A 26,587-nucleotide genomic window follows, 5' to 3' on the forward strand; every position below is an offset into this window, starting at 1 on the left:
ACAGGGGTTTTCCTCTAGCGGAGGCTGCTGCAGTTTCAGCCAGGACCGTATTTTCATTGAGCACACCGCCGTTATGCGGGCACTGCGTGTTATAGCACCACTGTAAAATTAGGAAAGAAAATAGCAGAGGGATACGTGTCATCTCTTCATAACTCAAGGCTTATAGGTTAACATGACGCACGGATGGCGCCACAAATGTTAATAGTAGCTACACAGCAGCCTTTGCTGTCAAGATAGAGATGTAACTCGAGTGTGCAAAGTCACCAAAACAGTACAAATTTGTTCGTTTGAATATCCATATCCCAGAATTGTACATTTCACAGGTATTTAGTTTGGCTGCTGTTAATATACAGCTAGAAAACTACAGTAATCGATGTTATGGTAGTATTTACCACTGTTCATGAATATTCAAACCAGGGAGCGCGCAAGGGGGCGCGGTCCGTCCGGCTGCGGGGAAACGGAAGCGGAAGTGCCGCCATCTCCTCTCTCTAGCCGAGCAACAGCAGGGTCAGTGCAAATGTTATTTGAGAAAGTAGCTCTGTTATAGCATTAAAATCGGTTGTGTGACACGGTATATATTTAAATGACGAACGCGACTCGAGAGGTGATAGTTGTGAAGGAAAACCACTGTAGCTTTAATCTGTCACGCACTCACGCGCGTCTCTTTATGAGTTGAGTTAGCATAGCGCAGAGCTCACGTCTCTAAATGAGTGTTTTTAATTCAGCGCCGTGACAGAGCCAACAGCGCTTTCCTTTTCTCCCGTCTTCACCGAGAATAACCCGCTTTCTGGTATTCGGCTGGATGTCTGGTCGTGTTTGAGGGGGAACAGAAGCACAGCGGTAAGTAGCTCCAGCTAGCTGTTCTCTAGTTGACTTGGTAGGGATCTCTATTTTTTTAATCAGTTTGAGCTTCTGTGGACCCCAGAAAGCGTAGTTGGTCCTGAGGTTATCCTCGGAGGGTTGTCTAAAGGCTGGGAACAAAAAACTGTTTTTTTTCAGTTGCTGGATGGTGATCTAGAGAGGTTTGTGTGCTGTTGTTTGATAGCCCTACTGTCATCTTCTCAGACGAAGATAAACTACACTCCACATTAACAGATATGGTACTTCACCAACTGTCAGATTTCACACACACATTTCCAAGAAACAGTTGTCATAGATAAGTTCAATGAATGTTGTTTTATCTCATCGCTAACTTGATTTGGAAAACCACCTGTTGACCCCTGAATTTACTGTTTTGAATGGAGGTTGAGGTCAAGGTCTGTGGTCTAATTGACAACAGTTCATTCAGACTTTTGTACTTTGCTCCTGGCATCCTCAAGGCGGCTGTTATTATCAGGTCAAAGCCTTATGCAACAGGGCTGCATATTAATACACCCTAATGAACTTGTACCTCATGTTCTTTCTGGATTAATCAACACACTTTAGAAATACATTTTTAGTAGTTTTCATAAAAATGATAATGAAAGTGGTGCTAATGAATTGAATTTATACAATCAACTTAGGTTATTAAGTAACTCCCTTATCTGTATGTTATACAATGTTTAATTTAACCCTGTAAAGCCTGACATTAAATGATAGGCAGAAACTTTTTTTTTTTACGGAACAGTGTATTGTACCTTTTAGACAAAGTATAAAAAAATCAAAAAGCTCACATTTGAGTAGGGAAACTACATAATTTTTTTAGAAGCCCATTCTAACCAAACATAAGCAATTTGGTGCAGATGTTATTCATATAGCTAAAAAGTAATATGAAATTCTGATTGCTTATAAATCCTTTGCTTATTAATAATTTTTTTTTTTTTTTTAATAAAGCATGACAGACTGCATGAGGACTAAGACGTGTAAAAATAAAGCCCTATTGTATTATATTTGGTACATTTTAACATGAACATGTAAGAGAATTGATGAATTTATCAAGTCAACCTAAGCTTCCATCCAGTAAAGATTTCCCCGCAAAAAGATGTGTACTGAAGGTGGGCTTATTTATAATTGTACTAAAGGCCATTTGCGTAAGATAGACTATATTATAGACCTTATGCACCAGAGAAATGGCATTGCTGTCAAATAGTAATTAGCTGGTGAAGTGGATTTACTTATTGCAGAGTTAATGAAAGTTATCATGAGTATGTTAATGTTTGAAGCAGATGTCATAACAAATATCAGTAGACTGGGAATATTTTAAAGCGGTTCATTTATTAATCCGTAAGATCTTACCTTCACGCTGTGGAGATACAAACTGGAAGACAAAACACAATGTGCACAGGGCCACATATAGGTAGTTAAATGTCTGTGAAACCAACGTGAGGTTGATTTAAAGTTATTTAATTTAATGGTTTATACATCACAGCGGGTGTCAAGCTTCAGCTTTGTTGTAGTTTCTCTTGGCCTACACCTAGCTGATGTTACAGATGAGTAATGTGCTGTGCCTTTAGGCACTGTCCGCTATTAATGCCTTTTCTCTATTGTGAGAGAATGTCTATTGTGTTTTAAACCACCATAGTGCTGCACTAGATTTCATCCCTGTATGTTGTACCTCCTGTATAAATCTCTGTCTTCTCATAGTTGTTTCAACCCACATCTGTGGTTCCGGGCCCTCATGTGGCCGCCGTGTGGAGGTTTGGAACAGTGGACAGGCTAAACACTGAGAGACCCCGACCTGAGCACGCACACGGAGAGAGACCGAGAGGGGGGGAGAGAGACTGACACTCCCAGGTATACTCTTCACAGACACTTCCTGGAGACAGACTTGCACGTCATCAGATGCTCTTGTGTGTACTGGGCTTTTTAGGTTGGGGAATTCCTCGGGCTGCGCCCTCATGGTTACAGTGGGTGTGAGGTACTGTTGACGCTCTGTTAGATTGGCTCTAGCATGTTTGGTTTTTTTTATTGTAACTTGTTTTATTTATTTTTATTAGGAAATGGATGGAGTCTGAATAGCAGCCAAAGCAAAAGCATTTATTTTGTGTTTTCTGATAAATGTTTGACTGGTACCTCTGTGTCATTCTGAGATATTGAAGTTTGTTTGAATCTCAGAGTCAATACACTCCCATCTAAAAAATGTGAAGCCTTTGTTTGCTTTAGTACCTGTGCGTATTAGTGTTTTATTGACATTGTTTTACAATGTCCCAGATTTTGCAGAACCTGATAGCCAGCCTGTTGCCATGTCGACATCATCGCTGCGGCGACAAGTGAAGAACATTGTTCACAATTACTCAGAGGCAGAGATAAAGGTTAGACTTTTACTGTTGTAACTTGGCTTTCATTTTCTCTCTTCTTCTATTCACATTCTTCTCCTTTTTGGCCATGAAACTATCTTATTGGTCAATAGTCTTGAAGTTCCTGATAAATGTTTTGTGCTTGTCCTTAGTTTAGTAGTCAAATTAAACTGTATGCATGCAGTCATTTTTTGGTTATTTTTCTTTTGGTGGAAGCTAACACAAAATGCTATACAAAGATCTTAAATGAATTAATATCACTTGTTTTTTATGAGGTCACCTTTGTTCAGTGAAATGTTGGGGATGATATCCAGTCAGGCAAATAGGAAACTGTTCTACAGTCCAAATGTAGATTTCGCTCATGTTCAAGTTGGTCACGCAAATTCACTGTATTGACCACACTATAAACCAAACTCAAAAATTGAGAAAATCAGTTATATACAATCTTACGAAATTCAAAGTAATTAAAACTGGAAGATTATTTTGTATTCATTTTAATTGCTATTAACATGAATATTTGAATAAGCTAATTCATAAATGTTTACATTTAAAGCTGCTGTCCAAACTTTTTTTTGTGTTCAAGATTTACAGAAATAATATAACGAGAATTGTCTTTTGTTTTTGTCGTACATTGTCTAAATTATTAAGGTACACTTATAATAAGTGTTTACTTTGGGATTATTTCAGACCGGTCTGGTAGGAACCGCTGCAGAGGAGCACAGTCCCTGAGTGACTCACCATAGACATAAACAGAGAGAAGTAGCTCCGGCTGCAAAGTTCTTCTGCAAGACAACGAGAAGTTCTGTTTATTAACCGCTAGAGCGCAAAAAGTTATGGATTGCAGCTTTAAAACGATCATGTAATCTTAATTTAAATATTTTTAGAAGTGGTAATTTGGCTTAGCTTTAACTAGCTAATGCAGTAAATGCTATCTTGTTAATTGGTAACACAATGCTTTGATAGCATTAGCATAGCAATTGCTGAATGAGTATAAAAACATATAAAACCGCATTATAAGGCATTTGAAATCTGTTCCTAAACCAAGCTCATGCTCCACTCATCACATGATAAATTAGCATGATATTAGCATTGTCTCTCACTTTTGTATCATGGGAAAGCATACAGGGAAAAAGATTTCCAAGCTCAGTTTTTTTTAAAGTGTATCTAAACTTTCAACTTATGTCTAATTTAAGGTCATAAAACTCAAAACAATGAAACAATACAGATTCCGTAAAATTTGTCAGTTTTGTCAACTCAAAAGAAACACTCATATGGGCATACCACAGGGTTCTATATGTGGTCCTTTGCTGTTCAGTATTTTTATAAATTACTTGCCATTAAACTGTTCATGTGCCAGTTTCCAGCTCTATGCAGATGATGCAGTTGTTTATGTACTGGCAAAATCACCAGAGCTGCTGATGTGCTGTCTATATGTAGGACTGATGTCAGACAGTGGCTCAATCAAAATAATTTGGTACTAAATCTTGCAAAAACTTATTTAAACAAAATATTTAAAATTAACTCACAAAAATGCACTCTGTTACAGAATTTAAATATCTCCGATTGGTTTTAGATCCTCAACTTAAATTTGCTAAACATATAAAGAAAATCTCTCAAATAATACAAAGCAATCTTAACCATTTTAAACTAATCAGACACAATATTCCAAACCAGACAGCCATGCTGTACATGCATACTATGATTTTTTTTAAACATATTTCATACTGCATGACACTTTGGGCGCAAGCAGCTCCATCTGCTATAAAACATATTGGTTCACTCTATAACCAAGCAATACAAATTATGGATAAAGAACAGTTCGCCATCATCATTGTCATATCCTTAAAGCTACACTGTGTAACTTTTTTAGTTCATTCTTAGCTAAAAACACTTAGTTCTTTCAAAAATATATGTGCTCATTAATGTATATTTACTTCTTTCAAGTTATAAAGTATTCTCGTAAGTTTATAATATGCCATTGAAAATACATACGGGTGAGGGGTTCTAATGCTGGTCGCCATGTTGCCTCTCCATCTTGAAAGTACATTAGCCAAAGAGGGACATACCCGTAAATTCAAGTTTCGCCTTTCACGTTTTAACACTCGATGGCACTGTGTGGAATGTGAAGAGGAGGATTGCCATGATAATCTTGGACTAAATCGGCCACCGTAGGAGTTAAAACGAAATCACAATTGAGAGGAACAGAAACTAATATTCGCTGGATGGTCATATACCTTTTCACCGCTAGATGGGGGAAAATATCACACAGTGTAGCTTTAAGATATATAATTTACTAAGCTTTGAAAGCTTTGGTGATTTATGTTTTCTAAAAATAATTTTCAAATGTATTTATAATTTAGAACCTGAGCCACAAAAATGCTATATTATTAAGGTTATGTGACAGCATACTACTGTTTGAAATGTTTTTAGTTGCATACATTATACTGTTTCACATATAGCACTTATTTAAAAAAGAGTTGTAGGCAGTATACAGTGCATTGCTCTGTATTCAGAAGCAGAGCTAAGTTTATTTAACTTTTTTTTGTACTTTCTCCAGGTTAGGGAAGCAACCTCTAATGACCCATGGGGTCCCTCTAGCTCTCTGATGTCAGAGATTGCTGACCTGACATACAATGTAGTGGCCTTCTCAGAGATTATGAGCATGGTCTGGAAGAGACTCAACGACCATGGGAAGAACTGGAGACATGTATATAAAGTAAGTTTGCTGGTTTACTCTAGTGGCAGATGTGTTATGGGGCTATAAACAACATGATCTGATTGTATTTTTTACTTTCGCTTTTTCTCAGGCCATGACTCTGATGGAGTATCTGATAAAGACAGGATCAGAGCGAGTAGCACAGCAATGCAGGGAAAACATCTACGCCGTTCAGACACTCAAAGACTTCCAGTACATAGACAGAGATGGCAAGGACCAGGTACATAGAAACTAAAATCTTTATTACACACATGCAAATTAAACCGTGCGTTCTCTTTAATAAAAAGGAAATAAAAGAAGAGCTCTTAGTGCTAGTTGGAAGTGTCCTTCAACATGTTAGTAACATGTTGATTCTCAAGTATGATTCACACACTACAACAATCTCTCGTTCAAGGTCTCCTTGTGCAGTCAACTCAAACACCATGACTTTCAACCAAGGTCTTTCTCCCACTCACACTTAAACCACAAAAACATCAGCCCTGTCTTCAACCCACTAGGTTTTATTTTTTAGTCACCCTGGTGTATTCATAACATGTTTGTCACGAGCACTACCGCCATACAGATGCTGGACAAAAGAGCCATTAAACCTGTTACAATTGCACACATGCCTACTACAAAACAAAATAAGTTTAAAAACATTCCTGAATGTAACATCGTGTGTGTGTGTGTGTGTGTGTGTTTCAGGGTGTGAATGTACGGGAAAAGGCCAAGCAGCTGGTGACTCTGCTAAAAGATGAGGAGAGGCTACGAGAGGAGAGAATCCATGCACTCAAGACCAAAGAGAAGATGGCACAGACCAGCAGTGGTAAGACCTAGAAGTGTTTTGCAGTTGGAGGTGCTCATGAAGGGGTCAGAGCAGACACTCAAAGGAGTTTGTCAGCCCCCCTTATAAAAACACTCTTGATTACACTTCACAGCGTTGGCCAAGTGTGGAGGTTGGCACGCATTTTGCTATGGAAGCACTTTTAGGGACCGATACTCCACCATCTATTGATGCATCATAATGGCTGTCATTTGACTCCTTCCTTAGCATCTTCGGCCCCTTCTGCTCCTGATTTAGGGGGAGGACTGCACTCAGGAGCAGACGCTGAGCAGGCGTGGCCCCAGAGCTCCGGAGAGGAGGACCTGCAGCTCCAGCTGGCACTGGCCATGAGCAAGGAGGAGGCAGAGCAGGTAAAGTCTCTCAGCCAATCAGCGAGAGCTGGCTGCAGGTAAAATGCACTACTGAAATGGTTCAGAGTCTGAGGAAGATGAATAGTTCTACCAGAAACGGAAAGTGCTTTGTAAGCATACTTAATGTGAAAGTGGATTTAGCAAAAAATATATGTAAGGGGTAATCTTCGGTCAACTGGTCATTAGTGCAGAATAAACCCTGACATGGTGATTAAAGCCCTAACGCAAAAGCACAGGGCTCTTGTATCATCCTGAAGGGGTTCCCTTTGCAATAATGACCGGCTGACTGTACATTTATCCTGCTTATTACACGGCTTGAGTTTTTGTATGTACGGAAAGAAGTTGATATGATAAGGTTGCACAGGAAATTATTTGTCTGGGACATTGGTCAATTATACAAACATATTTGACCGCAAAATGCCAAGATTGAACAATTAAAGTATTCCAGAGAGTCGTGTAATAAATTGCTCTAATTAGCTGTGACTTTTGAAACACATTTTTGTTTTTTGTAAATAATAATTAGGGCTGTCAAAATGAATGCATTAACGCATGCTATATATAAATTATTTTATTTTTTTCCCCAGTTTAACACGTTAATGCAATTCTCCTTTCTGTGTAACACACATGACTCATGCACACAGAAAGCCGCTTCAGACATTGCGCTGGGCTCCATTGAGTTCTCTTTTACACTTGAACGGACAAAAACACTAAATTATACCAAAATGCCAGCTTTGTCAAGTATCCTCCAGTCTTGAATGAGTTAATTAAATATTTTAAAGGACTATAAATAGCTGCGAGGACATTATCTTAGAGACAGCAGCCTAATAAACCTTCTGCTGTCCGTGTTATTAATATTAATCAAACCACAAAAGACAAAGAGAACTACTCTTAACGGAAAAACTTTTATAGCTTTTTAATAGGCTATAAAATGGTTGATCTATTTTTTATTTATGCTGTGAAGTTTGATTATCTTTATTTAATTCTCTATATTTCCTGCATGTTAGATCAAATATTTAAAATCTACTGTCTTTAAGTTGTTACTACTGTATTTTGGAGATTAAATGGGGAACTATTACAATGCAGAAATATAGTAAAAAACGTTAATTTTTGGTGCGGATAATTATGATTAATTACAGAAAGATGTGAGATTTAATTAGTTAATTTGGTTCCACTTTACATTAGTTGTCTTTACTATGTACTAACATTTAAATTATTTTGATACAATACACTTATGGTGTACATACATGATTTTACATTTTATTTATATTTTTAAAATACTTGCATGTAAATACAGCTGAATTTAATTTCTGTAGTTACATTTATAATTACACTGTTGAGCCTTTCCTTACACCGTAAACCCACCCTTAAACCTACTCATACCACCAAACCTGTTCCTAACTTTACCCGTGTCCCACCTCAATAGAAGCAAAAGTATTTAGCAATACAATATGAACACAATAAGTACATTGTACTTTTTTGATGTAAGTACATAGTTAAGGACAACTAGTATAAAGTGTGACTGCAATAATAGTAATATAATAGCTGTGGCTTCCCAATTCCCAATAGCACTCAAAAGTTCTACTTGCCGAGTCGGACCAGTAGTTCAGATATCTACTTGCCCTTGCCCAGTAGCGGCAGGCTATATTGTTTGCAAACATCCATGTTGCTGGGAGCGGGCTTTAGATGAATATGTAAATATTTGCTGCATGCTCTCCTCTCAATAACAGAACACACAACAAAAATAAATGAAGTGAGAAAACAACAGTCAATGGGTCCTGCACACTGTGATTTTTCAAAATCCTTCGCGAATGTTCCTTGTCAGACTGTATGAACATAATCACTGTTGTAAACCATGTCACATTGTAAGATCTCAGTTGTCATTAATGTCAGACTGTTAGATAGTCAAGGCACGCTAAAAACGGATGCACGCAAGAAAACTCGTCCAGAGTTTTATATCATCAATGAATGACGCTTTCGGTGACAGTGAGCTGCATTACACGCGGTACTGAAATGGTGGATACAAAGAAATCTCTAGCTCTCATTTTGGTCATAGTTTGTCTTGAAAAACCGAGATATTTGACGGTCGCCGCAGGAGAAGTTAAACTGCAGGATTGTGCGCCAAATCTTCTGACACTGCCAGAATTTTTTATGAGGTAAAATTGGATCGCAGTGATCATTAATTGGCTGCCGGTGAACATGTGAAACTAATAATCAAAAACGTCAGATTTTAGCCTAGGATCAGAGGAATCTTTTAGGATTTGCAAAATGTGTCTAAGACAGCCAAATAGTGGGCAAAATCACACAGTGTGCACCCAGTTTAAGAAAGCATATTATCATAACGACATGGATATGTTTTTGTGCCAGCTCTGCAATTTGGCATTCGTCACGTCATGTTTTTTCATGTTCTTTTTATATAGCACATCTTAAAGCAAGGAGCTTTATAGTGTTACACATTAAAAACAGGGTCAGCATCTCTTTCAATTAAAATTGCAACTTCACTTTCTACTGTAAAGCAGCTCACCAATATGTTCATGTTTTACACATGTCTGACCTTGATGTACTGAACAAAAGAAATGAACTGGAAAAGATTTTTGGAGCCACAAAGCACATCTAATTATGCAATCAACATAAACAAATGGTAGTTCGAAATGGCTTACCAGCCGCAGCAAACGCAAGCTGTTTCCAACTATAAATTATAGATGATATATGATGATGCATTTTTTAAATGACAACATTATCTACTGATTTTTTAAAAATGTTGTATTATTATTATTTTACAATTAATGGTACAAAAAAAAATTAAAATAGGGCAAGTGACCGTTCTGTCATCTGGCTCAACTCTCACGCTGGCCCCAAGCCATCCTTACTGTTGAGCCCTGCTAATAATAACCATGTTTAAAGCTCCCTAAATCTTCCTTCTTCCCTAACTGCCTTCATAAAATAGAAAAATTGGCTGTTTCGCTAATGAAGTACAATAACATTCAACATTAGGGGCCCTTCCTCTGCACATTTTTTGTACATTTCCCCTCTCACTCCTTCACTCACACCTGTCCTCAACCTGCCCCCCTCCTTCAGACTAGCAAAGACCCTCTGGAAGATGCAGAGATCCGCTACGCACTCACAATCAGCCAGGAGACTCACCAAAAGGTCAGGGAGCAAAAATTCACAGTGGATGAACCTTTCCTTTGCTATCTTCTTCCCTCTCAAATCAAAGATCAGCCTAAAATCATATATACATCAGTATGATCATGGAACAATCGAAATATCTAAGAAATACCCAGTAAGTGCTTTTAAAAGGTTAAACATTTTCCTCTTGTTAGTCATTCCTGTTGTTTGAAATCTTCTGAAATCTTCACTTGCATGATGAAATCAATGAGTCATTTCAAAGGTACCTATGATTCTTAGTAATTGTTCATTCTTTGTAATTCCACCTGAGCTTATCAGTGCAATATCAGAGTAGATGAACTTCCCACTACTTCCAAATGTTGTTCATTTGTGTCTAACTCAAGCCTTAAAACACACCTCTGAAGCTGGTGAGACATGGGAGTCAGGTTGCCACAGTTCAGTAGACTCCCTTTCTCACCAGCTCACAGAACTTGGTTCACTATGATGATGTGACGGTGGTGTGTGATTGGCAGGAGGAGCGTCTGCGCAGGGGAGACGACCTGAGGCTGCAGATGGCCATCGAGGAGAGTAAGAGGGAGAAAGCCAAGCCCGAGGAGGTGTGTGATTGTGTATGATTGTGTCAGAAAGAGTTCATGCTTGATGAGCTGTTCATCTAGGGCGAGAGCATGAGGTGTACACATGATAGTGTGTTGTGTTACCGAGGGTTGTGTGTTTGTGTACCTGCCTCTCACTCTCCAAGAGTTACCTGCTCTGTCTGTGTCTCTCACCCTGCGTACGCTCTTTAGCACAACAGAGTGTGTGAGCCAGTTTCACTTCCTCTAGAGTTTCCTCCTTACCATTTTGCCACACTAGTTTTTATTAAACTACTTGCAAGTGTAAGTGTCTGTTCTCTCTGTACAAACAAGCTTCCCTCTCACAATTTTGCTTTGTCGCTTACTACCTTCTGATGAGGACGTTCTTACTGACCTGTCTCTCTCTCAGTCGTCTCTGATGGAGTTGAGTGTCGTAGATCCTTGGGGGGCCCCTGCGTCGGGCTCCGCAGGACCCTCCCCTCCTCCCACTTTGGCTCCTGCATCTACCGCTGGGCCTTGGGGCCCGGCTGACCCGTGGGGAGCCGCCTCCCCCGCTTCTCCCCCGAGTGCTGATCCCTGGGGAGGAGCACCAGCAACAGTAGTCCCAGACCCATGGGGTGACTCGTCGTCTAGAGTGAACTCTGACCCCTGGGCGTCCACAGGTGAGAGTGTAGAGGATGTGACCTCCTAGTGTCCTCTCTGTTTTTTCCCTGGCTTTTCCTCTTAATTTGTGGTGTCCACTGATCCTTGACCTCTCCTTGCATCCCCTCCAGCTGTGACCCCTCCAAGTGCCGACCCTTGGGCTGCCTCAGTGGCTCCGGCTCCTACCCCGCTCTCAGGGTCAACCGATCCCTGGGCAGCGGATGGAGCCGCCACTGATGGTCTGACCTCTGACCCCTGGAGTGGCTCGGTTAAACAAACAAATGGCACAGGTATAATTGTACATGTAAATGCATAGATACTTATTATCACAGGGATGTCAAATCCTGTTCCTGGAGGGCCAGCTTCTTGCAGAGTTTAACATGTACCAGCACACTTGCCTGGAAATTACAAGTCATTCTGAGGACTTTCATTACCTCATTATCAGTTGTGTGTAATTGGGGTTGGAGCTTAACTCTGCAGAACAGTGGACTTCCAGGAGCAGGCATGTACACCTCTGACATGCCAAACATAAATGTGGTTGCATAACATTTTGTTTGATGGTGATTCATATACCTTTCCAATTCTGAAGATGAAAAGGTTTTGTACTTGGTACTGGTTAATTGATCCTTTGCTAAAGCTCCGCCCCCTTTGTTACTTTTGCTCATTTAGACAAGCTTTAGAGTAAGTTTCTTAGGATTTACTGGAGAAAATAAAGTGGATATTATTCTTATGTGGATTGAATGAATTGTGATGTTGGAAATATCTGCATCTGCTGTTTTTTTTTTTTTCTTTCTTTTATTAATTAATTATCCAGTAAGACGAACCTGTAGAGACTGAATAAGAATCAGATCAAACACGATGACCGCTAATAACATTAGTGTAAAGTCACCATTTCACAATCGCCGACAAACAGGACAAGATGTCATTCATTTCCAATAGAGAGTAATGTGGGCACACTTTGTGGAATTCTGTTCATATGTATACGCTTATGTTTCAGATCTGATTTGAGGTTTGTGTGCGTTGACATATTTGAATTTTTGTGGCTAGAGCGTATCTAGATTTTAATTACTTGCATTAATTAGGTCTAGAAAAACTATGCTTTTCTTTAAAACGTTAATAAATCATTAATTTTACCATGGTGAATAAGACCAATTACCAATTTCAAAGTTCCTTGTGACTGCCACTAGGGGGCAAAAATGTAGAAGTGATATGTGAATCTAGGTGATAGCAGAAAAGCTGGTTTCCACAGAAAAGTTACTAACATTTAATGTGAACTGTTTAATTACTGTCGTCAGTTACTTTTCATTTCCGTTCCATTTAATAATAGTTAACTCTTTCCCTGCCATTAACGAGTTGACTCCTCATTCATGAGAAAATTCTTCCCTGACATTGACAAGTTTTTACAGCATTTTGTGTTTTCACTGTAATAAGCTAGGAGACGCTATAGAGGGTAATAATAATAAGAAGAAGAATAAGAAGAATTTGTTACATTTATATAGCACGTTTTCTGGGTACTTAAAACGCTTTACATTTTGAAGGGACTGATCTCCTCAACCGCCACCAATGTGCAGAATCCACCTGGATGATGCAACGGCAGCCATATTGTGCCAGAATGCCCACCACACACCAGCTGATTGGTGGAGAGGAGACAGTGATGAAGCCAATCAGTATATATGGGTATTATTTGGAGGCCATGATGGACAGAGGCCAATGAACAATTTTGACCAGCCTGCCAGGGTTACATTCATACACTTTTTTCCTAAGGACACCCTAGGATTTTTTTTTATGACACTTGGTTTAAAATCTCATCCGAAGGACGGTGCTCTTTGACAGTTTATTGTCCCCATCACAATACTGGGGTGTTAGCACACACACACAGACTACTGGGTGAGCACCCCCTGCAAGCCTCATTAACACCTCTTCCAGCAGCAACCTGGTATTTCCAGGAGGTGGTTTTTCCCCTGCTTAGCTGGTGGGAAACCAGTCTTGGGTTACAGGGTTATATGGCTGCTGACATATGGGTATGCATTGACATCACTTTCCTGCCAGAAAACACCCCCTCAGCTGGGACTAAGTGATAAGAAGCATGCCTGCTGCAAGCTAATAGAAGAGCAAATTTTACTAAAATAACCACTTGTTACAACTGTGATATGCAGCAAAGCATTTGTGAAGCGACAACACGCACAAACTTGAGGCGGATAGGCTACAACAGCAGAAGACCCCACTGGGTACCCATCATCTCCACTACAAATAGGAAAAAGAGGCTACAATTTGCACAAGCTCACCAAAATTAGACAGTTGAAGACTGGAAAAATGTTGCCTGGTCTGATGAGTCTCGATTTCTGTTGAGACATTCAGATGGTAGAGTCAGAATTTGGCGTAAACAGAATGAGAACATTGATCCATCATGCCTTGTTACCACTTTGCAGGCTGGTGGTGGTGGTGTAATGGTGTGAGGATGTTTTCTTGGCACACTTTAGGCCCTTGAGTGCCACTTGGGCATCGTTTAAATGCCACAGCCTACCTGAGCATTGTTTCTGACCATGTCCATCACTTTATGACCACCATATACATCCTCTGATGGCTATTTCCAGCAGGATAATGCACCATGTCACAAAGCTCAAATAATTTCAAATTGGTTTCTTGGACATGACAGTGAGTTCACTGTACTAAAATGGCCCCCACAGTCACCAGATCTCAACCCAATAGAGCATCTTTGGGATGTGGTGGAACGGGAGATTCGTGCCTTGGATGTGCATCCAACAAATCTCCATCAACTGCAAGATGCTAACCTATCAATATGGGCCAACATTTCTAAAGAATGCTTTCAGCACCTTGTCGAATCAATGTCAGTGTTTATTTAAAAACATCCAGTTATGCAGAATTTAAGATGGAAAATATTTAATTGATGAGTTGTCACCCTATATATTTTTTTATTATATATTGTATTATGATTTAACCCCAAAATTCCACATATTGACACAAAATGATAACTGCAGATCAGAGTTTAGCTGCCCGCAGACCAGCTGTTTCTGTGAATTGCAGCGATCCATTTGCTTCTCTTTTCTGTAGCTTTCAGCAATCTGTAAAAATATACCTCAAATTTCTTGTCAAATCTATTTGTACAGTCAATCTCAAAGTTCTTTCCCATTTTAGATGTGTTTTGTGTTTTTCGCGGCTTTCACGCTGAAAACCGATGTTGTCTTTTTACCACTCAGTGGGCATAATTGCAGTCATTCCGGCTGACAGTGACGTCACACACATACACTCTATTATGCAAATAGAAAGAATACTGAAAGAATCAAGTATCTCAAAACACAGGGGAAAAAAGCAGAATGTATATGTAAGCAGATGCATATGAAAAGGAATGCAATCATCAACAATAAACCACATATAAATCCAAGTGGCCTAATATAACAGAGTTAAATGTCAACCCAGGAAGTGGTTAGGACTGTGCAAGCTTTGAAGGTGTTGATGGCCTCAATCTACCGAATCTATAAAAAAATCGGTTTTGCACATCATACTGAACACGATTTTCTCATTTTTCCATTTTTCTCACTTTTTAAAGCAGAGTCTGTTCTTTCTAATGATATGTTGCATGTTCGGATATTCATACTAAAAAAATATTCTGGGTGCCATAAAATTGTGAAAATGACCAAAAAACGTAGGTGGAGAAAGAGTTAAAGGGAAAGTGACCTTCAAGAGATTGTGCTCTTAAAGCATTAAATCTTTGGCAATATTTATTTGTCATTTACAATCACCTAAAGTATTATTAGGAACACCATACTAATACTGTGTTTGACCTCCTTCGCCTTCAGAACTGCCTTATGTGGTATTGATTCAACAAGGTGCTAAAAGCATTCTTAAAAAATGTTGGCCCATATTGATAGGATAGCATCTTGCAGTTGACGGAGATTTGTGGGATGCACATCCAGGGCACGGAGCTCCCGTTCCACCACATCCCAAAGATGCTCTATTGGGTTGAGATCTGGTGACTGTGGGGACCATTTTAGTACAGTGAACTCATTGTCATGTTCAAGAAACCAATTTGAAATGATTTGATCTTTGTGACATGGTGCATTATACTGCTACATGGTGGTCTTAAAGGGATAGACATGGTCAGAAACAATGCTTAGGTAGGCTGTGGCATTTAAACGATGCCCAATTGCCACTAAGGGGCCTAAAGTGTGCCAAGAAAACAACCCCCACACCATTACACCACCACCACCAGCCTGCACAGTGGTAACAAGGCATGATGGATCCATGTTCATGATCCAGGTCCATTCTGTTTATGCCAAATTCTGACTCTACCATCTGAATGTCTCAACAGAAATCGAGACTCATCAGATCAGGCAACATTTTACCAGTCTTCAACTGTCTAATTTTGGTGAGCTTGTGCAAATTGTAGCCTCTTTTTCCCATTTGTAGTGGAGATGAGTGGTACCCCGTGGGGTCTTTTGCTGTTGTAGTCCATCCACTTAAAGGGTTGTGCGTGTTGTGGCTTCAAAAATGCTTTCCTGCATACCTTGGTTGTAACGAGTGGTTATTTCAGTCAAAGTTGCTCTTCTATGAACTTGAATCAGTCGGCCCATTCTCCTCTGACCTCTAGCATCAACATGGCATTTTCGCCCACAGGACTGCCGCATACTGGGTGTTTTTTCCTTTTCACACCATTCTTTGTAAACCGTAGAAATGGTTGTGCGTGAAAATCCCAGTAACTAAGCAGATTGTGAAAAACTCAGACCGGCCCGTCTGGCACCAACAACCATGCCGCGCTCAAAATTGCTTAATCACCTTTCTTTCCCATTCTGACAGTCAGTTTGGAGTTCAGGAGGTTGTAATAACCAGGACCAAACCCCTAAATGCATTGAAGCAACTGCCATGTGATTGGTTAGTTAGATAATTGCATTAATGAGAAATTGAACTGGTGTTACTAATAATCCTTTAGGTGAGTGTAGTGCAGTGTACATCTGCTTTGGTTGATCTGGTCAGACGGGGCTTAGCAAAAACCTGTTTCTTTGTTAGTCTGTCAAATTATCATACTGTTAAACCATTTACCTGTTAGTCTTTTGTCTCATTCTTTTTCACACACAGGAGATCCAGAGAGAAGAGGATCCTCTGTGACAGGTGATGTAGGAGGTGGAGGCAGCACAGGCTCTCCGGTGCCCTTTGACCTTTCATCACTAGGTTCCTCCTTGCCTGTTCGAAAAACGCCAGAGTCATTCTTGGGGCCCAATGCAGCGCTTGTGGATTTGGACTCGCTAGTATCATCAAAACCCAAACCTAAACAACCTCCACCGCCAAGCATCTCTTCATCATCTCACAACCCCTTTCTACAGACACAAGGTGTGTGTTTAAAATAGGCCATATTTAAGAGAGAAATCGTGTGTTTGTTTATCCCTCAAACTTTCTTTTTTTCCATTTCATTTAGGTCCCTCCTCAACAGGTATGGGAGTTACCCCAGGCAGTACCATTTCCAGTAGAGGGGTGTCTCCGACCCCACCTTCCGCTTCTAATCCTTTTGGCGTGAACCCGATGGCATCCATCTCCCCTCAACCTTCTTCACTTGGTCTGAGCCAGCTCCGTACTAGCCCTGTTCCCCCAAATCCTATGCTGGGTCACATGCCTCCACCAGCAGGGGGAATGGTTCAGCCAGGGATGGCCATGCCAGGAATGGGGGTCCCTATGGCGGCCCCTGGTATGGGCATGGGAATAGTACAGTCCAGCCCAATGGGCATGCCTTTTGGTGGAATATCCCCAATGGGTCCCACAGGAAACCCCTTGCTTATGGGCCCAGGAGGCCCTGTGCAGCCTGCACTGATTTTGGGTGGGCCGTCTGGGGTGGGCGGTGTAATGGGAACAGGCGGATCCATGGGAGGCGGAACCACAGGCACAAGCACCAATCCTTTCCTTCTTTGAAAGATTTCACCAATCCTATGTTGCCCTATCCACTAAACAACCAATCCAAACCCACCCTACCAACACAAACAGTTTGTGTTTGACAAAAAAGAAATGTGTGTACATCTCTATATTTAATGAAAAAGTAAAAACAAAAGTGTTATTTTCTTTCACAAAACGGCATTTCAATTTTCCTTTTCATTTTATTTTACACAGTATTTTGGAGTCTATTTATTTTCTTTTCGTTCAAATATTTTTTCTTTTTCTTTGACAGACATGGATGATTGCTGGGTTCATTCAATGAATGCAGATTGTTAATATTGTTATATTATTAGGATGATTGTTATTGCTCAGTAACAGGAAGATGAAGATATGGGAGGAGGAAAACAAGCCACTAATGAACTCAATCATATACCCCTTTCTCCCTCTTTCATCGATGAGGTGAACCTCTGATGAAAGAGTACATGAAGGATGACTGACGGGCTTGAGAAGAATTCAGCTGTCCGTTTTATTCACAACTCTACTAAAAATCATCAATAAGATGTATTACTTTTAATTTAAGTTAATGTGTAATCTTGTGTAATTTATTTTAATCGAATGTGTTAGACTTCTGGGAACGATTAAACCAAGGAAAATCGCACTGGAAATTGCCATTGAAACCGATGCCTGCTTGGTTTCCTTTGACCTGCGAAATTTCAGTCCACAACACGTGGTTCTTTTACACATGAAGAGGGGCTGATGTGTGTGTGTGTGTGTGTGTGAGAGCGTGTATGATGTATCCAGAGTTTTCACTCGGCCCATTGCTGTGTTTCTGAAGGGGTTTTATCAGCATAGTCTCACTTTCAGCCATTTATTTTTACAGTTGTACGAGTCAAAGCATTAATTCAACACCTGTTCACGTGAGAAACAGCGCCTGTCTTTGCATTTCACTTCAGCACCTTTTTACTTTGAACATTACACAAAAAATGGGACAGTGTCAACGCTTGTGAAAAAGAAAATTATCTGAATGATTATGTGAAATCATAATGTAAAATTGGGGGACTGAATGACATGATCCATGCTGTTATTCTCTATTTACTTTCAATGGATTATTTTATATATAAAATTTTAGAGATGTTTCTCTAATATTGGCTATGGTCAAAAATTGTATGGTGTTGACTGTGAACATTCACATTTAAAAATAAAATGGAGGGGGAAAAAAAAATCAAAGAAATTTAAGAAATAATAAAAAAAATCCACAAAACAACATTGTCCAAGCTCTTTTTGTCGCAGATTTAAAAAACATTCTTTTATTTGTTTTAACTAAAGACAGATGTTCCTCCCTTTTGGGATATGCTATGTGATAAAATGTAGTAATATCAAGCAATAAATGTTGATCAATTTCAGTCAATATACATCCATACTTATTGTCATAATATACCTCAGTGTACTGTTAAACTGTTTATCCTCCCACAAATTCGTTGTGCATGCAATTTGTTGGAAAAGTGCCATTTAAAAATATTTCTTTGGTCAAAAAGTTCTTTCAATAACTACTGAACTAAGATCAGCATTCAGTAAAAACTGAGCCATTGCCATTTGGCTAAGGCTTTGGAAGTGCTAACGTTATTTACATTGTAATATACTGACGTAAAAGGCAGTCGGGTTTGTGTAGCGTGAGTTAAGAGAAAAGGGATGTTACATTATTGAAAACATTGTCAAATGATTGATCCATCCCACCCTTTAAGGTCTGGAGCAGTTCAGGAACAAACATGATGAATATATTGCATTGTAAGTTTTGGTTAACCTCACAGTTTGGTGCTGATTGTCATTGTTCACCAGCACATCAACATGCGGCTGACTATAGCAGCACCATTGTGCCGTATAAGAGCTGGGTCAACGTTAAGATGGTGCTGCTTTTGTTCCGAATATACTTCAATGAAGATGAATCAGTTGGCTTCACTTCCCTGACACATACTGATGACTGCTCAATAATTGGCTCATGTTTTATTTTACTGTTGTATTTATGTGTGTATATCTGCCAACAAAATTATTCAATCAATGAATCCCAATCGAAATCATCCTGGATTTCTTCACTGTTGCTATGAAGATTCTTCAAAGGTGGACGACCTGTTGGGGTCAGGGGTTGAGTTTGAAGCGCTGCATAAAAACAGAATAACTTCATATTATGAGCAATCAGACAAACATAGCAACACTCATTTCCTCTCGTAATGAATGATAATAAGGGCACTTAAAGGAATAGTTCATCCGAAAAATCATTTACCCATACCCTCATGTAATTTCACCACTGCAGAACTCAAATATACTTTTAAAAATGTCCATACAATGAAAGTCAACAAGGTCCAAAACATAATTTGGACACAAATTACTTTTATTTTGTGGTCAAAATCAGTTAAAACGTTCTTCATAATATCTTACGTTATGTTCCACAGAAGAAAAGCGTATTTGGTTTGGAATGACATGAGGGTAGGGTGACCTACCGAAATTGAGAGCTTTGTCCCACATCCTGCAAGACGTAAGCAGTGTCCTGCATTTCAATTATGTCTGTATTATTTAACCAGGACTTTATCAAGACACATACTAGATAAGAACATCCTGATAAAACCTGACATAATCCAACAAAAAATACAAGTACAGTCAATTCCAATGTCCTACTCGAACCTGGGTAAATCAAGTGCCAGTCACAGAGCCGGTCAAAGTTAGCAAAGCTTACTGGCGATTTAAAACATGTTATCATCCAATGTAATGGCAAATAGCATTTCCAACTAATTTAAATCAATAGCAATTGCATAGTATAATAGTAGTAAATTTATCTCACTTGCAAAATGCATTAACCAGGTGGTAACCGTACACAAGGGTTAGAAAATAAAGACAGAATTTTAATTTTTGGCAAACTATCCCTTTAAGTTTAGATGCACAGTTGTCCTGTAAGAATTTAAGGGATCTTTCAACGTACTGTTTGGAGTCAGCGGCTGGCTCGTGGTGGGTTGCAGCCCTGGTGGTCTTTGTGCTGTCTGGTTGTGGGTGTGAGGGGTCAGGGTTCTCCTGGGATTTTGGAGAGGAGGTTCACCAGTGCCAGGATGGAACTGGGAGGAGTATATGAGTGGAGAGGGTTGAGTTAAACTAGCCAGGGTGGGAGGGTTAGTGGGCGGAATATTGAGAGGAGGTGGAGCCATTTGTGCAAAAGAGGAGGTGCCACCAGAAGACGAGCCAATGAGACCCTTCTGAGTGAAGAAACGGTTGAGCGAATCACAGAGCGAGGTGAAAAGTGCTGAATCCAATGCCCAGTCACAGAGCTCGGCCTGACGCATGCTCTCGACCAGGTCTGGAAGTGAACAACACAGATAGAGACACCTAATAAATATAACATACACTCATTTACTACTGTTTAAATAGTCCATTATTTAAAAAATAATTTTATAGAGAAAAAGTAATGTCTAGCTAAGGAAAAAGAGTGGTACAGGTATGACGTCACCTTGTAGGCCAACCGGCAGTTAGCGTCACACTGGTTCCCTCAATAAAAACCAAACAGGATTTTTCCACAGGCTTTTCGATTATCAGAATTAAAGTTTTTGACACTTTTTATGACACAAGATCCTTTCTAAAGATGAGCACAACCTTTTACATATTTTAAGTCTAAATTTAGTCACCAGAAGTGAAAAGCTAAAGGTAGGATATAAACAAACTACACCTCCGTCCGACTTCAATCTCACTATCACGAAGCTCTTTCAGTTTTTATCAAAAAAAAAACATTTTCCTAGAAAGTTTATAGTTATATAGTTTATAAGAGCACAATTATAAGGCTGTAAAAGTGGACTAAGCTGACCCCTACAGCCTCTGTAGTCCCATTTAGCCACTTGCTAGCAACCATCAAAACACGTAAAAGCTTCAAATCATGAGTGGGCTAATACTGATGTATTTTATGCCATAGAATAAAACATGAAAGTGTCTTGACCTTGTGTTCACCACAGATCTTATTTAAGCCAATAAAACATTAAATAGAAATAAAAAAGACTCATTGACTTTGGGACAACGGAACCGGCAGTGCTAAAATGCTAACCCACTTCTGCGTTTTGGCCTACAAAATTTACATCATACATACACTCCTCTATGCACTATATACTATACTTTGTTAGCTTCGTTTAGAATAGCATTTATTTCCAATGGGTAGCTTAATTTTTTTTTAACTTTCAATTATAAGCAGCTTGTAACTTGACAAGCTACAGTTTTAAAATAGTTTCCCAACAGTTGGAAATAATACATTCCAAGAAGGTCCCTTTGAAACTAAACTGTAAATCCAGAGCAGGAAATGAAAGCATGTTGTGCATTATATATCATAATATAGTCTATAGTTGAGTACTGACCAGGGTGAGAGGTGAGGTCAATGTTAGCCCAGTCCAGACTACTAGCAATTCTGAAACTCTCTCTCAAAGAGTCAGCGTTACTGAACCAGTCTGCTGGAACAACTAAAAGAGTAAGAGATAGAGAGAGAGGATCATGTCATCAGGACACTCATATCCCATCTACACATCACTACTGAGCAGTTATACTCACCATTACTGTGCAGCAGCTTGTCAGGCTCAGTGTTGGAGTTTGGATGAATGTTAGCATTCTGGTTTGGGTTTAGGTTTGGCATAAAACTAGAGTTAGTATTGAGTGTATTTGGGTTGAAGTTGCCGTTGGTATTGAGGTTTGGGTTAAAGGTAGAGTTTGGGTTGGTATACTGGTTAATACTGGGGTTTGGACAGGGGCAGGGGGAGAGAGGAGGCAGGGTTGGGGTGTGGAGTGGTGTACTGTCATGTGTAAATCCAAGTAAACTGGGAACGTCCGCTATGAGAGAGAGTGAGAGATTAAGCACACCTACTCTTAAAATGTATTCATTCGAAATCTTTGAAAGTAAATAATAAGCAAAAGGAAAAAGAGTATGGTAACATAACTGATTTTCTTACATTGTGAAGTGACTCTGTCTCTCACAGAGCGACAGAGGGATTGAAAGGAATTGTACAGATCTGGTAGGTTCAAATCAGCAAAGGAGAATCTGAGAGAGGGATCGGCATGAGGATTCGGAGGAAGAGATGTAGGTATGGGGGCACTTGGACGCTGCTGTGGAAAACAATGACCATAGAGATCATTTTTGAGTAATTTGGATAAACAATATGCCATAAATCTCATCTCATCTCATCTCACATCTCATCACAATCAACTACAAATTCATATTCATATTGCATGCAAAACAACACACAACCAATGGATAGAACCAACTCTAAACTTTGTCTTTTTCACTAATTTGTCAAACTCGTATGCACAAAACTGAAGAAAATATATGTCGCTACATCCATTTGATCTCTACTTTAAGCCATCATAGTACTTCAGAAGACTTGTAATATAGCACACAAGTCACACTTTTATGATGCTTTTAGTCCTTGTTGAAGCTTGACAACCAGGGTCACTCCGGTACAGCTGTCATTGTAAAAAGAGCTATATAAACACTTTTCAAAATATCTCCTTTGCTTTGCGTTCCATGAACAATAATAATACCATACAGGTTTGGAATGACATAAGGATGAGAAAATATTCTGAACTATTCTTTTAAAGTGAAGCATGATCCAAATTTATTATAAATGAAAGTGATTTTAAGTCCAGCAGTCACTACTCACTAGTTCTATTTTGTTTACCTTACACTCTATATTCCCCATTTTTAGAACTCTTCCTTAATAATGCTTAATAGAAATAGAAAAGCAGAAGAAATGACTTTGAACCTTGCAAGGAGGGGGGGAGAACATGCTTTTGGTGTCTGGCTGAGGTGGGAGGGGCTCCGGTTGATCGACAGGCACTTGGGCCTCTGAGGATGGAGCCTGAAACAGGGATGTCCATGAGTGGAATACTGATCTCACAGATGTGATGAGTTAACTTCATGTGATGTACTCTTACCTCCTCCTCTTTAGGATAAGGACGTTTGACTCCTCTGGGTTGAGTTGAGTCTGGCGGTACATCCATCGTCCAGTATGACCCCTAAAACAAGTGTTTATTTTAACTTCAGCATTATTAAGCAAAAGAACCTGTGCATGTGAGAGCCTTAAAATTGTTTAAAAAAGTTATTAGGATGGCAGTAATAGGGCCAATGACAGTAACCTCAGATAGTAAACAAAATAATAAATAATTTGACTACATCACCTTCCCAGGATCGCTCTGTGGTCGAGGAATTTTCCGGAAACATTTGTTGAGAGACAAATTGTGCCGAATTGAGTTCTAGAAGAAGGAAAAAACGGAGATTTGTCTATTATGTATCTGTATTTTACACACAGTTCTGTTCAAAATATGTGGTTTTTATACAAATCATTTAATCAAATCTTTTTTTAAACCTGCACAAATCTGCTCAGATAATCATCAGTACCGTTTCCAGTTAAAGAGCACCATATATCATTTAGCTTTACTTCTTGTTAAGAGATTGCAAAACATTTCCTCACTTCACTACACATCACTACTCCTACAAACCGTCATTTCATATTGACAACAAATATGTGATGAATCATATACACATTTTATGGATGCAATAATGAAAAGCACTCTGTTTGATGACTCAGTAAAAAGCATAAGTTGTATTTCAACATTATGTTATGACGCAAATCCAGAGCTCCCTAGACATGTCATGTCTATCAAAAGAGAACTAAGGCACTGGACAGAACCCTCCGGTTTATGGTTTAAGTAATGCTGATGACATGACTTGCTCCAAGAACCCAGCAAGATGAGCCATTCGAGGCTCTGCTGAAAATCTGTCAAAATCAATGGTTCTCCAAGACTGTTATTTAAGTTATTTTTAATAGTTTTTATGGATGTTTTGAATTAGTTTTTATATTTATAGTTTAGTTTAGTTATTTTATGATGTGCATTAGCATTTTATTCGTTTTTTTATTTTTATATATTGCTATTTAGGTTTAATTTAATTTAATTTCAGAAATTTCACCATGATTTACCCTCAAGGTGTATCCCAGGTGTGTGAGACATTCTTCTTTCTGATGAACACAATCAGAATTATGTATTAATAATAAATATCCCAATGCTTCCAAGCTTTATAATGGCAGTGGCGGGGTTTAGTTTGAAGCTCAAACAAGCACATCCATCCTTCATAATCGTACACCACACGGCTCTGGGGGTTAATAAAGGCCTTCTGAAGCGAATAGATGGGGTTTGTAAGAACTTTATAAAGTAAAATATCTAGCTTCTGCCAAACCTCTTTTCGTATTCAACTTGCGCAGAAAGTGTAACGCCTCTCGCAGTTCAAAAATGCTTACGCTATTTTCTAGAGATACGGCGTGCCAGTTAATCTTTTTAGTACTTTTTAGCGACGAGAATGGTTTTGTGAGCAAAAAAATTACAACAACTTAATAAATACTTATATAGTGATGGCCGATTTCAAAACACTGGGTGTTATGATTCAGCGTATCGAATCGGCAGTTCAGATCGCCAAAGTCACATCATTTCAGCACTTTGGTGGTTTGTCATGTGATCTGAATCCTGATTCTATACACTGATTCATAAAGCTCTGAAGCTTCAGGAAGCGGTTGAAATCGACCATTACTATACAAGTCTTTTTTTTTTTTTGTGCACAAAAACGATTCTCATCGCTTCATAAAATTACTGTAGAACCACTGTAGTGAGATGGATTTTGCAACTACATCTTTAGTGTCTATTATGGGTCTTGAGTAAGAAAATGTCATTGCTGCCAATGGAGGCCTGTCTGAGCCATCGGATTTCAACAAAAATATATTTATTTGTTTTCCGAAAATGTATGGAGGTCTTTTTGAAAATCTACAACAAAATTCTCTTAGTTAACGAGTCAATTACATAAGAGTTTTTATCAATTTAATTAAAAATGTTGTAGTGTAAACATTAAGTACAATGTAATAACACATTTTCCTGACAATACGAGTTTGCACATGATCATCGTTATTTTAAAAGTTTACAAATGCTTATAGTAGAATTTTTTTTATTTTTTTCCTTTCTTTTTCCAAATATGAATGACTAATTCATAAATATGTTTCCTTGAAGTCACACTACATGATATTTTACAACCTAAACTAACCAAGCTTTAAAAAAAAAAAAAAATTCAAATCACGATTTTATTTTATTTTTAATTCTAAGAAATAATAAAAAAAATGTCATATATGCCAAAATACGAGTTTTTCTTCTTGAGAGTTTCATTCTTTTAATGAGATGTTTTTCTTCATATCAGGACATGTTTAACTTCATCCCTCTGACCCTTAAAGTGGCAAAATAAGAAGCTTAAGCTACATTTATATTTTACAATAAAGTTACTTTCTAGACTTGCTGCTCGAGCACCACTGAATACATAACTCTATATCTAGCACAAGGAAGTTGTCATGGTCTGGCCTTTACCTTCCATCCTCTTCCTGCTCTGCAGTAATAAGGAAATGTATTACTGATCCATGTGTAAATATCATTCAAACTCAGCTTCATTTCAGGAGCGGAACTTATTGCCATTGCTATCAGAGTGGCGTAGCTGTGGGGAGGTTTCACTTTGGAATTAGATCCGGTGGACGGTGTAGGTATGGGAGGGATGTCCTTCTCTCTTCCTCGTTCTTTTTTTCGTTCCACTCTTTCTTTCCCTGATCGCAAGGTGCTGATTCCCAGCTGAGGAAGCCAGTCAATGCTGGTTAAACTAGAGTCCAGTTCAGAAGTCATGCTTAACGGGATATCTGAGGTGCAGAGAAAACAAAACATTATGTAATACTGTGTGTTATCTCATGCATTCCAGCTAAGCTGTGCAAGTCAGTCATGCCTTATGCCGTTGCAATATGATTTTAAAGTGTCCAATCTTATTAAAAATTCATCATGTAATAGTTTGAAAAACAGATACTCGAATCAGTTACTCCACACTTGATTAATCAAATGCTAGATACACCTGAGGCTTTTAAGAGGGTTCGTATATATAATAGTTAAGTGGAAACATACCTCAATCCTGTCAAAAGGCCACCGACTTCACACTGTCAATTTTTAATGCCGTCATCTGTTGCACTGAGGCAGATGGGGGATCTCAGCAAACGTTTATTTGTCCTTCTTCTCTCTTCTATGTTTACCGCTGTATTCATTCGCTGCATGAAGTTAACACGTTTTGTTTGAAATGCGTGTTTGGGAGAAGAAGAAAAAAAACTGTCGGAAAAAGTTCTTCCCTTTCTTTCTCTTTCCCCTCCCTTTCTGCCTGTGTTTAACGTCACACACGCCACCCT

General features: G+C 39.0%; 2 protein-coding genes across 3 annotated transcripts; one reads left to right on the forward strand and one right to left on the reverse strand.

The window, feature by feature from the left end:
- The first annotated feature begins 449 nt into the window (after positions 1 to 449).
- epn1a (epsin 1a) lies at positions 450 to 18,588 on the forward strand. 2 transcript variants are annotated; one of them, XM_067448956.1, is made up of 13 exons: positions 450 to 840; positions 2,563 to 2,712; positions 3,130 to 3,230; positions 5,773 to 5,931; positions 6,023 to 6,151; positions 6,616 to 6,736; positions 6,962 to 7,104; positions 10,180 to 10,251; positions 10,743 to 10,826; positions 11,212 to 11,464; positions 11,576 to 11,734; positions 16,539 to 16,790; positions 16,876 to 18,588. In XM_067448956.1, the coding sequence occupies exons 3-13, from the start codon at positions 3,162 to 3,164 to the stop codon at positions 17,361 to 17,363; spliced, it is 1,929 nt and encodes a 642-aa protein (XP_067305057.1). In that variant the 5' UTR covers positions 450 to 840; positions 2,563 to 2,712; positions 3,130 to 3,161; the 3' UTR covers positions 17,364 to 18,588. The 2 variants fall into 2 exon arrangements, with proteins under 2 accessions (XP_067305057.1, XP_067305058.1); XM_067448957.1 differs by lacking the exon at positions 10,180 to 10,251.
- Positions 18,589 to 18,600: 12 nt separating this feature from the next.
- foxj2 (forkhead box J2) lies at positions 18,601 to 26,573 on the reverse strand. The gene is made up of 10 exons (XM_067448959.1): positions 26,313 to 26,573; positions 25,737 to 26,056; positions 23,514 to 23,588; positions 23,271 to 23,351; positions 23,099 to 23,194; positions 22,289 to 22,442; positions 21,894 to 22,169; positions 21,704 to 21,805; positions 20,296 to 20,664; positions 18,601 to 19,478 (listed from the first exon to the last, which is right to left on the reverse strand). The coding sequence occupies exons 2-10, from the start codon at positions 26,040 to 26,042 to the stop codon at positions 19,369 to 19,371; spliced, it is 1,569 nt and encodes a 522-aa protein (XP_067305060.1). The 5' UTR covers positions 26,043 to 26,056; positions 26,313 to 26,573; the 3' UTR covers positions 18,601 to 19,368.
- Between the last annotated feature and the right edge of the window lie 14 nt (positions 26,574 to 26,587).

The sequence above is a fragment of the Pseudorasbora parva genome, chromosome 7 (assembly GCF_024679245.1).
Source record: "Pseudorasbora parva isolate DD20220531a chromosome 7, ASM2467924v1, whole genome shotgun sequence".
NCBI lineage: Eukaryota > Metazoa > Chordata > Actinopteri > Cypriniformes > Gobionidae > Pseudorasbora > Pseudorasbora parva.

Bases quoted from the DNA above. Each gene is read 5' to 3' on its own strand.
- foxj2 (XM_067448959.1), bottom strand. From the start codon at position 26,042: ATGACTTCTGAACTGGACTCTAGTTTAACCAGCATTGACTGGCTTCCT. The intron at 22,443-23,098 runs GTTCAAAGTCAT...TGTTTTCCACAG, and splicing joins TCTCCCCCCCTCCTTGCAAG to CAGCGTCCAAGTGCCCCCAT. The intron at 20,665-21,703 runs GTCAGTACTCAA...GTTCACTTCCAG, and splicing joins TGACCTCACCTCTCACCCTG to ACCTGGTCGAGAGCATGCGT.
- epn1a (XM_067448956.1), top strand. From the start codon at position 3,162: ATGTCGACATCATCGCTGCGGCGACAAGTGAAGAACATTGTTCACAAT. The intron at 3,231-5,772 runs GTTAGACTTTTA...TACTTTCTCCAG, and splicing joins ACTCAGAGGCAGAGATAAAG to GTTAGGGAAGCAACCTCTAA. The intron at 7,105-10,179 runs GTAAAGTCTCTC...CCCCTCCTTCAG, and splicing joins GCAAGGAGGAGGCAGAGCAG to ACTAGCAAAGACCCTCTGGA.